The 12758-nt window shown below is 42.8% G+C and overlaps 1 protein-coding gene across 16 annotated transcripts in view; it reads left to right on the forward strand.

The window, feature by feature from the left end:
* LOC110487045 (chondroitin sulfate proteoglycan 5) overlaps positions 1-3812 on the forward strand; it is a 32101-nt gene extending 28289 nt beyond the window's left edge. For 8 of the 16 annotated variants that reach the window (XM_036945744.2, XM_036945750.2, XM_036945745.2 and 5 more), the window contains one exon: positions 2955-3812. In XM_036945744.2, coding sequence (XP_036801639.1) covers positions 2955-3125 — 171 coding nt within the window. In that variant the 3' untranslated portion in view covers positions 3126-3812. Of the gene's footprint in view, positions 1-205; positions 263-1657; positions 1760-2954 lie in introns of all 16 variants that reach the window. The other 8 variants (XM_036945752.2, XM_090196554.1, XM_090196553.1 and 5 more) reach the window with 2 other exon arrangements.
* Positions 3813-12758: the final 8946 nt, after the last annotated feature.

A 12758-nucleotide genomic window follows, 5' to 3' on the forward strand; every position in this document is an offset into this window, starting at 1 on the left:
TTCATTCTCTCTCTCTACCGCCAACTCTCTTGGTTTCTATCCAACTACCTCTTTCTCTGTCACTCTGTTTTTCTCTCTCTCTCTCTCTGTCTCCCTCCCTCTCTCTCTTTATCACACTCTCTCTCTCGCTCTCTCTGTTTGAGGATGTTATGTATCTTTGAGGAGTATAACCCTCTCCTCCTGCCCCCCCCCCCCCCCCCCCCAGAAAACCATGAGCAGATACACCTGGGAGTGTAAGACCAAAGAGGAGCCCGACAGTGAGGTAAGATAAACCCCCTCAGATGGCCCGCCTCCTCTCCCTTAAACGGCTCTCATTGTACTGTGACCCTGTCAGTCACCCTCTCTCAACTCAACGGACCAATCCACAGTCCCAAACTTGGCTATTCAGAACCTAGTGCTGTTACTCCTAAGTGCTGATCTAAAGTCCGTTTCTAAATTAAGTTAGCCATTATCCGGAAATGATCCATTAAAGGGTTCGAGTAAATGCTGATTTTAGACATGATCCATATCTTTACATATTGTGGGCTCTTAAAATAACAACTATGAAATAAACATAATTTAAAATATGAAATGTACACTTTTATCTAGGTTAAATGGCACAGAGATAAACATTGTAGCAGTACACTGTTGTCCTTGTAGGGTCCTTCAGAAAGGGGATATCGACCCTTCCCACATGAGTTCTTAGCAGAAGAGAAAACACTGCAGTAGACTGAAACCAGAGGAATCTCGCTAGACAGAAACTCTCTCTTCAGATACACACACGGTCAGAAACGGTACACACTCCAACATGTATAAAAACACAATCATATATGCAGAAACACAGATAATACAACTAGAGAGTGAAATATTGTTGGAGGGAGAATAGTTTCTCTATTTTCAGCATTACATGGACCGAGTACAGTGGATTGTATCCGTTTACCCTTAATCTCCTATCAACATTAATACTTGTCCTTTTATGGACCATGCTGGTTTACAGCATATCTTTAACTATGCCTTGTGTCAATTCCATTCTAACTCAGTCAATTGACAAAATGATAATGAGGATAAGTAAAAGTCTATATTTAGAGTAATTAATACATGTATATGTTCTCTGTATTGATTGAATTAATATTAAATTGATGAAGGGATTATGGAAGGGTTAGACTGATACATAGTGACATGTGTTCATAACACTGCCAGACCTGTGGAATAAAGGCAGGGATGTATAGTATCGGTGTCCCTATTGTCCAGTCCTGCCCCGTAGGCTGTGCTTTGCTGTGCTGTGCTGAGCCATACTGTACTGTGCCATGCCAGTGAAGAGCATTGAGGCTCTCTATCTGTAACAAATCGTTTGACTCAGTCCTGTCCCACCCTCTTCGTGTCCTTCCTCCACGACGCACACACAGATACACGTTTTATATCATGCACACAAAGATGCAGATCCAGACACACTCACATCAACTCTGAACACACACACACACACACACACACACACACACACAGACACACACATACAGACACACACACACAAAGCAGGAAGGATACAAAGATCTGTCCATGTTTCATCTTCATCTCAACACCCCGTATATCTCTGTTCCAAAAACTCCCCACAAAGTCCCTCTCACCCTCGTTCCCCAATACAATGGAAAACAACAGCAAACAACAACACATTTTCCAGTTTCACGCTGACGGAAGGAAAGATGGCCCCTATCCTGTAACCATGGAAGTGACGTATCCCCACGTCCTGCCCGAAGTTACTATCTAGGCCATCAGCCAATGGGTAAATGCTCTCGCCACCCCTTTTGTGTGCCATTGAATAACAAGCATTCAGCTCTGTTTCGTAATGGCACAGCCCTCAGGGTCTGCAGTGTGTGTGCGTGCGTGTGCGTGTGCCTGTGTGTGCGCTTGCGTGTGTATGTGTGTGCGTGCGTGCTTGCTCATGTGTGTATATGCGCGTGTTTGTATGTATGTGTGTATGCATGCGTGTGTCTGTCTGTCAGTCAGCCTGAGCACAGACAGACACTTCTACCTCAACACAGCAGGGTCGATGAAGCTATGCAATATTAATGAGGATAACAGGCTGGGAAAAACAGATTCAAATGAATGCCAATCCATTCTTGTTCTTGACCTTAATTAAATGCAGCCAAAAGCATGAATTGAAGTGAAACAGAGTTGTCTCCTAATGCATTGTTTTTCCAGCTCCAGCTGTACTGTAGGTATGTATGAAGGTGGTTCCACAGACAATGTGTTTAATGCCAATGGGGGCACAGCTCATTGTGTTTTAATTGGGACAGTAGCGAGGTGAAGGGGGCTGGATGAGTGATGGGGGGAAGGTTCTTGCATGTGTATATGCATGCGCTTCCTGGTTGGCCTGGATGGGGTGCTTGTTGGTGGGTTATGAAGGGTGGGAGGGAGTCACTCATACAGTTCTCCAATCACCTCAATGTCCCTTCAACCAAAACAAATGTGCAAAGTGAGCATGATGCTGAAACAATTGGTTAGCCACTGTACAATGTTTTTTTTTAAACGGTTAGCTTCCTCGCAGCTCTCTTCCATTGACGGATAGTCAGGTAGTGTGAGGATAATATGGGATTTTGGGATATTTATAGCCAAACAATATATTAAATCGGATTAAAGCGAGGGATGGAGGGGAGAGGGGTGGTAAAGAAATGGAGTTAGAGGCTCAAATATCTTGAGATGTCAAGTTGATATTTCAGATATTCTCATCTCTTTAAGGGGAATGACTTTATGCAATAGCAGTGGTCTGTCTATAAGGGGCTATAAATTGATATTTTCAGAGGTTGAAGGCCATCTATTGGCTAATGCTGTGACGGTCCCTATGACAGGATGCAACAAAAGACCACATGGGAGACTAGAAGAAGGGTTTGGTTTATAACAGTTTTGGGCGGTCTGACTGGGTGGGCCTAACCGTGTTTTCTCCTCCCTCCGTCCATCTGTCCGTCCGTCCCTGGCAGGATGATCCTAATGCCCAGAACAAGCTGGAGGACCCCGTGAAGGCCCCGGTGCCCAAGGAGGACGACTCCCTGAACATCCACAACTCCCTGACCCCCAAACACGAGAACCACAAGGTACTGGGCGAGGAGAACTCCTCTGAGGTAAACTCACTGCAGAACAACATGATGTAGAAGCCTGGGTCGGGATGAGAGCTCCAGTCCTGCTCTCTATCCCAGCCACCACGCCTACAACTGCTACCACCAGCCAACCACCGTCTACAACACGGCAACACTGCCACCAAGCGGGCAACGCCGCTGGAAAAAAAAATAAAAAATGCACCACCCCAGCTGAAACTCCTCCCCGACCTGCCACCGCCTATAGCGACCCCTTACGCCCAATCACGCTCCCCCGCCTCGCTGCCCTGCCCCTTCGTTGCTGTCACTCTGCTCCCCCTTACCCCCTGCCCGCACGCACATACACACACCAGAAAACACAAACAGACACACCAAAACACACAAACACACATATATACAAACACACACTCTCATATACACTCATAATTCCCCTGCCTGCATTGGTGTATTTTGTAAAAAGAAAAAAATCATATGGAGTTTAAAAAAAGAAGTTAAACATTGTAAAAAATATAAAAGTTACTGAGAGGTTTTGATGTTTGTCTGACTAATTAAGTGAGTATGTATAAATATATGGAAAAAATGCTTGGATTGATATAAAAGAAACAACACAATGTGTCTTCGTTTTCATTGATGTGATTTCTAATCCTTTGATGTACTTGTTTTATTTTGTACTTTTTTGGGAATACAGACTTCAAAACAGAGAACAAAATCTAACAATTGTTGAAATAAACCTTTTTAACATGACACCTTTGTCCCTGTGTTTTCCTGAACAAGACTGTCCCTTTCCCTCTCAAACTCTTGCATGGCTTATTACAGCTTGGTAGCTCCTTGGGTTGCACTCTCTCTCTCACACACACACACACACACATACACACACAGAGAGAGACACACACTACCTGCAGCTTGCATGGATCCTGTAGTTTGCTTTCTCACAAAACTGCAGCTGAAACACACAAAACAAAAACTCTTCTCTCACCACTCATGTCAGAAAGAGCCTTATTCAGAAGGCCAAACACACACATAACTCTCTTTCTTTCTTACACACGCGCACACACACACCCACCCACCCTCTGTTACATTCCCCGTTCACACATCATTTTTCATACCTTGCCCTGCATTCTCAATGAATCTCGAAGAAGGCCTCTCCGATGCGATGCCTTTGTCGGAGTGATCATTGAGAGAGTTCTAGACTGATTGGACAGAGTCTGGTATTGTAGGGCCCTTCTTAAGCTGTTGGGCCTTTGGTTGGGTGGATGGGGGATGGAGGGCCCCTTTCCCATCAATAGCGACAGAATTATTCAAACTACTACAGAGGAAAAGTTTGGCTATGGGAATGAACAGCAAGCAAGCAGCTACAACAGCAATTGACACATTTTCTCTCTCTCCCCTAGTCTCTGTTATGTTGCGGGTATGCAAGACAACACATAGCACTCATGGTTCAAAGGAGAAAACCTAACGGCTTTGCACAAACACACACACTCACACTCTGAAGAATATGTAAAGCTGAAACATTTGTGTGTCCTTGGGATGGACAGAGAATATAAAATCAATCAGCCTGCATGAGCTATAGCTCAGCAACTTGCTCCTCAATTGTGCCTGGGTTCGAGCCTTGGTGTGAGACCAATCAGTAGAAAGTGGTACTTCCTAAGTAAGAGCTTGACGTCCGTTACATTAAGGATTGTTCTTTGGCATTTTAGCAGACCGAAGAACTCTCCAATGAATCTGTTATGTTTCTACCCTCATCTCTTTAATATTCCACTTTATCTCCAATCAACACCAATGACACTTGAGGACTCAACCAGAAAGCCTCCCTTCCCTGGGGGCCACTCTGGGTTTGACTGTGTGTGTGTTTCTGTGTGTGTGTGTGTATGTGTGTGTGTGTGTGTGTGTGTTCAGGCTTGTCTCTGGGAAGAGAGAGCACAGTGTTCATCACACCACAGGACAAGAGGTGATGGTGTGGTTGAGAGAGCTGGGCACTGAGATAGATGTCTATCACTATTCCTCTAAAACCTGAGATAGATGTCTATCACTATTCCTCTAAAACCTGAGATAGATGTCTATCACTATTCCTCTAAAACCTGAGATAGATGTCTATCACTATTCCTCTAAAACCTGAGATAGATGTCTATCACTATTCCTCTAAAACCTGAGATAGATGTCTATCTCTATTCCTCTAAAACCTGAGATAGATGTCTATCACTATTCCTCTAAAACCTGAGATAGATGTCTATCACTATTCCTCTAAAACCTGAGATAGATGTCTATCACTATTCCTCTAAAACCCGGTCACCCTTTCTAAATATATTTTCATACAACCCCCCCACCCCTCCCTCTTTCCGTTTTGCTCCTTTTTGTTCTTTCTATATCTCTTTCTGGCATCAACCTCTCCCCCTCTCTTTCTGGCTTGTTCACACTCTCTAGATTTCTCCTCACATCGTTCCACCAGTCCTCTCTCTCCTCTATCTCTCTCCTATCGCTCCTCTCCTCCCTGTTGCTGGAGGGTCTTTACAAATGCAGCCTCAGACAGAGGGGGCACCGTTGCCATGGAAACCAATTATGTCGCTACGGTCCAAGCTTGAGAGGACCTCTATTCCTTTCTTTCTTTCTTACACACACACACACACACACACACACACACACAACAGCCAGCCTGTATCGCGTTGTACTGAAAATGATGTATAATAGATACATAAAATCAGAATGCATTATGCAGATTTAATGTCATCTAAGGAAAACATGAAATGTTGATGTTAAATACACTCTGATTCCACATAACCCTCTTACATTACTCCCTCTCTCTCTTTAGCTGACCTAAATACCACTTTCTGTTCTTATAGCGCTTTTACAATGTTCTGACAATGAATGCACTCCTGCTCACCTTTACCAAATAATTTATCTGGAGAGGAAGGGCACACTTCAGGTAAGGAGAGAGGGGCAGGGGGTGAAGAGAGGGCACAAATAGGGCGTGTCAAGATTTTTCTCTGCCTCCCAAAGCCTGCTGGGATGTTGGATTCATCCGCACACTGTCATTGGCTGAGGATGTGGTGGAACGATGGTGTGTGAATTCCACAGGGAGCCTCAGGATTGGCCAACACAAACACATATATGCACAGACAAGCATGCACGCCCGCACACGCACTCACTCACGCACGCACGCACACACACACTTGCAGAAAAGCTCACAAAGCAGCTTGGGAAGCAAGTGTTGAAACTTAAAGGCAGGGTGCGGGTGAGTTATGTCTGATTGAACCATTTTGCCATTACTCTGGTTCATTAATGATGACGTCTGGAATGCAGACGATCATCAGAGAAGCCTTTCTGTGGCTTGGAAATGTGCCCATACGTTACCACACTGAGGCCAATCCTACTCCCCCTTTTCCCGAAGAAAGGAGGGAGGGGAAAAAGATAAAATGATTGACCTTTGGCCTTTCTCTGATGTGTTATCCTGTGTGGATCAGTGTACGGCTGAAATGGAGGTTACGGGTAGAAGGAAAGGGTAGCTGTTAAGAGCAAATGAGGGATACAAAGTATATTGAAAGCAGGTGCTTCCACACAGGTATGGTTCCTGAGTTAATTAAGCAATTCACATCCAATCATGCTTAGCGTTATATATAAAACCCAATATGGGAGATTCTGTAGCGGCGCCTGAGACAATGTTTTCCTCCACCATCAATAAAACACAAAATTATGGAATTTCTTGTGGAAGAATGGTGTCACATCCTTCTAATAGAGTTCCAGACATTTGTGGAATCTAAGCCAAGGTGCATTGAAGCTGTTCTGGCTCGTGGTGGCCCAAGTCCCTATTAAGACACTTTATGTTGGCGTTTCATTTCTGTAGAAAACCGTTTTAGGTATAAGTAACCACACAGATATGTGTCTATGTGTAGGGTGGGATACATTACTTTCTAAATGTAATCTGTTACAGTTACCAGTTACCTCCTGTCCAAAATTGTAATCGGTAACATAACTTTTGGATTACCCAAACTCAATAACATAAATCGGATTACTTTCAGTTACTTTTGGATTACTTTCCCCTTAAGAGGCATTAGAAGAGACAAAAAGTATCCATCAAACACATTTTAGTGTGTTATCATAGTGGTCTCTGATTTGTGGTCAGACTCGCTCAGGTGGAACAAACTTAAACTTTCACCTTTTTTCAAGGCTTAATTGAATGTCATTGAGTAAACAGAAAGGTGTCATAATGTATTTGTTTTGCATCCTTTCTGATTTAAAAGCAATCCAAGAAGTAATAATCTAGTTTAAAACTATATATCTGTAATCTGAGTGGAATATATTTCTTGTAATGTAACTGATTACAGTTACAGTTTTTATTTAATGAGATTGCATGTACTGATTGCATGTAATCAGTTCCTCCCCAACCCTGTACTGTATGTGTGTGTGTGTGTGTGTGTATGTGCGTATGTGTGCGTGCGTGTGTTCTTACAGGGCGAGGTGACCATCGAGATGGAGCTCTACCGTCCCAAAAACGCCAAGCCAAGGCCCACCTGCAGTCCCCTGATCCACTATGATGTGTACCTCTACAAGGTGCCCAAAGCACCTGTTGTCAACCGGATAGGGGCCAGGCCCAGGGGTAAGGTACTGAGATGGGAGGATGACATGTACCCCCCTTCGCAACGCTGTCCTATGTACAGCCCCCTTAGTACACGGTCCTTACCGACCATCGACCCCAGTGGTTATAGGACACGACCACGGACAGCCAAGGTGTGCACTCCCTAAGCCCAGGGTCAAACATCGCCACACCTCTATCACTGTACAGGACTATACTGACATACAGTATACATGCTAAAACAGAGTGTTGCAATGTACTGGAACTGGAGGCTGAAAGAATGTACTGACAAACAATGAAATAATACTCATGTGGACAGAGTCATACTGAACTTTTTATCCATCGTCAGTGGGTTGTTGGCGAGTTGCAAAACATAAAAGGTGGATTCTTCCATAACAGTGCAGCTGAAATATTCATCAAAACCCCTGGTCTGTATTTCAATAGTCCAAAATGGCTTTCTTTTCTCTTCTCCTTCATCTATTGCTCTGATCTGGGAGAGTAAGCCATTTCAGACTATTTAGGTTACTGGTCGCCGTGATTTCATACTACCTCACATCATCTGGTGGATACTATAGTTAGTTACGTAACAGTGGCTGTAAATGCGCGGCAAACTTGAACACTGGCAAATGAATGTGACCCAACTCAAGTGTGTAGTCTCAGACACAATGAGGATACTTGATTTTAAAACAAACAGTCACTCGAGCAGCTACCATTGAACATTCTAAAAGGACAAAAATCTTATTTCACCATGGATATATTGAACACATACAGTGCATTTGGAAAGTATTCAGACCCCTTGACTTTTTACACATTTTGTTGTTACAGCTTTATTCAAAAATGGACAAAAAAAAAAATTTCCCTCATCAATCTACACACAATACCCCATAATGACAAAGCGAAAATAGGTTTTTAGAAATGTTTGCCAATTTCTTAATTGTAAATAAATTGAAATACCTTATTTACATAAGTATTCAGACCCTTTGCTATGAGACTCAGGTGCATCCTGTTTCCATTGATCATCCAAAAACCGAGCCATGAGTTCGATGGAATTGTCCGTAGAGCTCCGAGACAGGATTGTGTCGAGGCACAGATCTGGGGAAGGGTACCAAAAAATGTCTGCAGCATTAAAGGTCCCCAAGAACACAGTGGCCTCCATCATTCTTAAATGGAAGAAGTTTGGAACCAATAAGATTCTAACCTCTTTCTGGCCGCCCAACCTAACTGAGCAATCGGGGGAGAAGGACCTTGGTTAGGGAGGTGAACAAGAACCCGATGGTCACTCTGACAGAGCTCCAGAGTTCATCTGTGGAGAAGGGAGAATCTTCCAGAAGGACAACCATCTCTACCGCACTCCACCAATCAGGCCTTTATTGGAGAGTGGCCAGATGGAAACCCCTCCTCAGTAAAAGGCACATAACAGCCCGCTTGGAGTTTGACAAAAGTCACCTAAAGGACTCTCAGACCATGAGAAACAAGTCTGGTCTGATGAAACCAAGATTGAACTATTTGGCCTGAATGCCACATCTGGAGGAAACCTGGCACCATCCCTACGGTGAAGCACAGTGGTGGCAGCAACACGCTGAGGATGTTTTTCAGTGACAGGGACTGGGAGAATAGTCAGGATTGAGGGAAAGATGCACGGAGCAAAGTACAGAGAAATTCTTGATGAAAACCTGCTCCAGAACGCTCAGGAACAGGACAACGACCCTAGGCACACAGCCAAGACAATGCAGGGGTGGCTTCGAGACAAGTCTCTGAATGTCCTTGAGTGGCCCAGACAGAGCCATGGCTTGAACCCGATTTAACATCTCTGGAGAGACCTAAAAATAGCTGTGCAGCAACGCTCCCCATCCAACCTGACAGAACTTGAAATCTGCAGAAAAGAAATGGGAGAATCTCCCCAAATACAGGTGTGCCATGCTTGTAGCGTCATACCCAAGAAGACTCCAGGCTGTAATCGCTGCTAAAGGTGCTTCAACAAAGTACTGAGTAAAGGGTCAGAATACTTATGCAAATGTGAATTTCAGTTTTAAACATTTTTTAAATGTCCAAAATTTTATAAAAACCTGTTTTTGCTTTGTCATTGTGTGTAGATTGATGAGGAATATTTAAAAAAAATCAATTTTAGAATAAGGCTGTAACGTAACAAAATGTGGAAAAAGTAAAGGGGTCTGAATTATTTTCGAATGCACTATAATAACTGTGAAATTATACTCAATGCTTATGTTTTTATGATATAAACAAAATAATTGTTTCTATACAATAAAGTAAAACAATTTCTCTGTTAACATGAACTGTTTCTTGTGGGTTTCTGTGTGGCTATCTAAAGATTACTTTTCTATTCATAACCACAGAACGAAGACATACGGCATGGGAAGCATATGGAGCAGGGGATCACAGTTTCACTGCTTCTTTCAGTTCATACAGTCTGTACTTGTGTCATCAAGCCCCAGTGGCCTAATGGATAAGGCACTTTCTTTCTAAGCCATGGATTGTGGGTTTGGGTCAATCTTAGTGGTTTGTAGCTGATTGGCGCAGAGGAATCACACTGGGCACATAACCCAGAGGTCGATGGATCGAAACCTTCCTCAGTTGTCTTTTAGACAAAAAAAACAAAAAACAGCATTTCATGGGTGGATCTTCCATGCTGACATTCCCACAAGCTTCTTACATCTGTGAGTTCAAATAATAGGTTTTGTACGATCTAGATTTACAGAACTCAGCCGCCCCTGGCTCAGAGGGTATACAACAAAGCAAGATCAGTTAGTCAACTACTGTACCTTGCATAAATATTACTAACTTTACATTTTTTAAATTGGCATGATGTAGTTGAGTCTACAACCAAAAACACATATCTAAGTTGACTTTTCTTAATGAATAAGAAAATGTGTGGTTATTTCTGGTTGTTTATCTTTAGCTACAGTGCTTTGCGAAAGTATTCGGCCCCCTTGAACTTTGCGACCTTTTGCCACATTTCAGGCTTCAAACATAAAGATATAAAACTGTATTTTTTTGTGAAGAATCAACAACAAGTGGGACACAATCATGAAGTGGAACGACATTTATCTGATATTTCATACTTTTTTAACAAATCAAAAACTGAAAAATTGGGCGTGCAAAATTATTCAGCCCCCTTAAGTTAATACTTTGTAGCGCCACCTTTTGCTGCGATTACAGCTGTAAGTCGCTTGGGGTATGTCTATCAGTTTTGCACATCGAGAGACTGACATTTTTTCCCATTCCTCCTTGCAAAACAGCTCGAGCTCAGTGAGGTTGGATGGAGAGCATTTGTGAACAGCAGTTTTCAGTTCTTTCCACAGATTCTCGATTGGATTCAGGTCTGGACTTTGACTTGGCCATTCTAACACCTGGATATGTTTATTTTTGAACCATTCCATTGTAGATTTTGCTTTATGTTTTGGATCATTGTCTTGTTGGAAGACAAATCTCTGTCCCAGTCTCAGGTCTTTTGCAGACTCCATCAGGTTTTCTTCCAGAATGGTCCTGTATTTGGCTCCATCCATCTTCCCATCAATTTTAACCATCTTCCCTGTCCCTGCTGAAGAAAATCAGGCCCAAACCATGATGCTGCCACCACCATGTTTGACAGTGGGGATGGTGTGTTCAGGGTGATGAGCTGTGTTGCTTTTACGCCAAACATAACATTTTGCATTGTTGCCAAAAAGTTCAATTTTGGTTTCATCTGACCAGAGCACCTTCTTCCACATGTTTGGTGTGTCTCCCAGGTGGCTTGTGGCAAACTTTAAACAACACTTTTTATGGATATCTTTAAGAAATGGCTTTCTTCTTGCCACTCTTCCATAAAGGCCAGATTTGTGCAATATACGACTGATTGTTGTCCTATGGACAGAGTCTCCCACCTCAGCTGTAGATCTCTGCAGTTCATCCAGAGTGATCATGGGCCTCTTGGCTGCATCTCTGATCAGTCTTCTCCTTGTATGAGCTGAAAGTTTAGAGGGACGGCCAGGTCTTGGTAGATTTGGAGTGGTCTGATACTCCTTCCATTTCAATATTATCACTTGCACAGTGCTCCTTGGGATGTTTAAAGCTTGGGAAATCTTTTTGTATCCAAATCCTGCTTTAAACTTCTTCACAACAGTATCTCGGACCTGCCTGGTGTGTTCCTTGTTCTTCATGATGCTCTCTGCGCTTTTAACGGACCTCTGAGACTATCACAGTGCAGGTGCATTTATACGGAGACTTGATTACACACAGGTGGATTGTATTTATCATCATTAGTCATTTAGGTCAACATTGGATCATTCAGAGATCCTCACTGAACTTCTGGAGAGAGTTTGCTGCACTGAAAGTAAAGGGGCTGAATAATTTTGCACGCCCAATTTTTCAGTTTTTGATTTGTTAAAAAAGTTTGAAATATCCAATAAATGTCGTTCCACTTCATGATTGTGTCCCACATGTTGTTGATTCTTCACAAAAAAATACAGTTTTATATCTTTATGTTTGAAGCCTGAAATGTGGCAAAAGGTCGCAAAGTTCAAGGGGGCAGAATACTTTCGCAAGGCACTGTAGCTAGCTAACCCATTGATGCTGCTTTGTAGTATACCCCCCCCCCCCCTCCAAACACACAACCAGAGATTGATTGGAGACAGCTTGTGTCAATTACTGAACATTTCCTAGAATGTTCTATATGCAGCGACATATGTGGCCATATGTGTAGAATTGCAGGAGATTAGCTTTAAAACAGCAACATTTTCTCTCAGCCTCATGGACAAATGTTAGAATCGCATGAGATTATTTATAAAACTGCACGCCACTGGAGATAATCTGCATCAGTTTTTAGAGATTTTTTTTGCATTCATGTAATCTAAACAAGCACATAAAGGCTTCATAAATCATAAAGGTCATGTTAATGGACTGATATATATACATTTATAAGATCTCCTAAACCTGTGTTAACCTCATACCTTATTTTCAGCGTTTATCCCAAAACCCATTTTTTTACCATGAATTTCCCCCATAGGAATGGCTGAACAAACCAGAGGTACGGCTTGTTAGCGGTTGTTAGAATAACAAGCACCATGAGCGCTTTAGTCCCGAACGGTGTTTTAGGTGCCACGTTTATGGTCATATTGTAGCAGTGT

Source organism: Oncorhynchus mykiss, chromosome 2 (assembly GCF_057628025.1).
Source record: "Oncorhynchus mykiss isolate SJ-2025 chromosome 2, ASM5762802v1, whole genome shotgun sequence".
Lineage (NCBI taxonomy): Eukaryota > Metazoa > Chordata > Actinopteri > Salmoniformes > Salmonidae > Oncorhynchus > Oncorhynchus mykiss.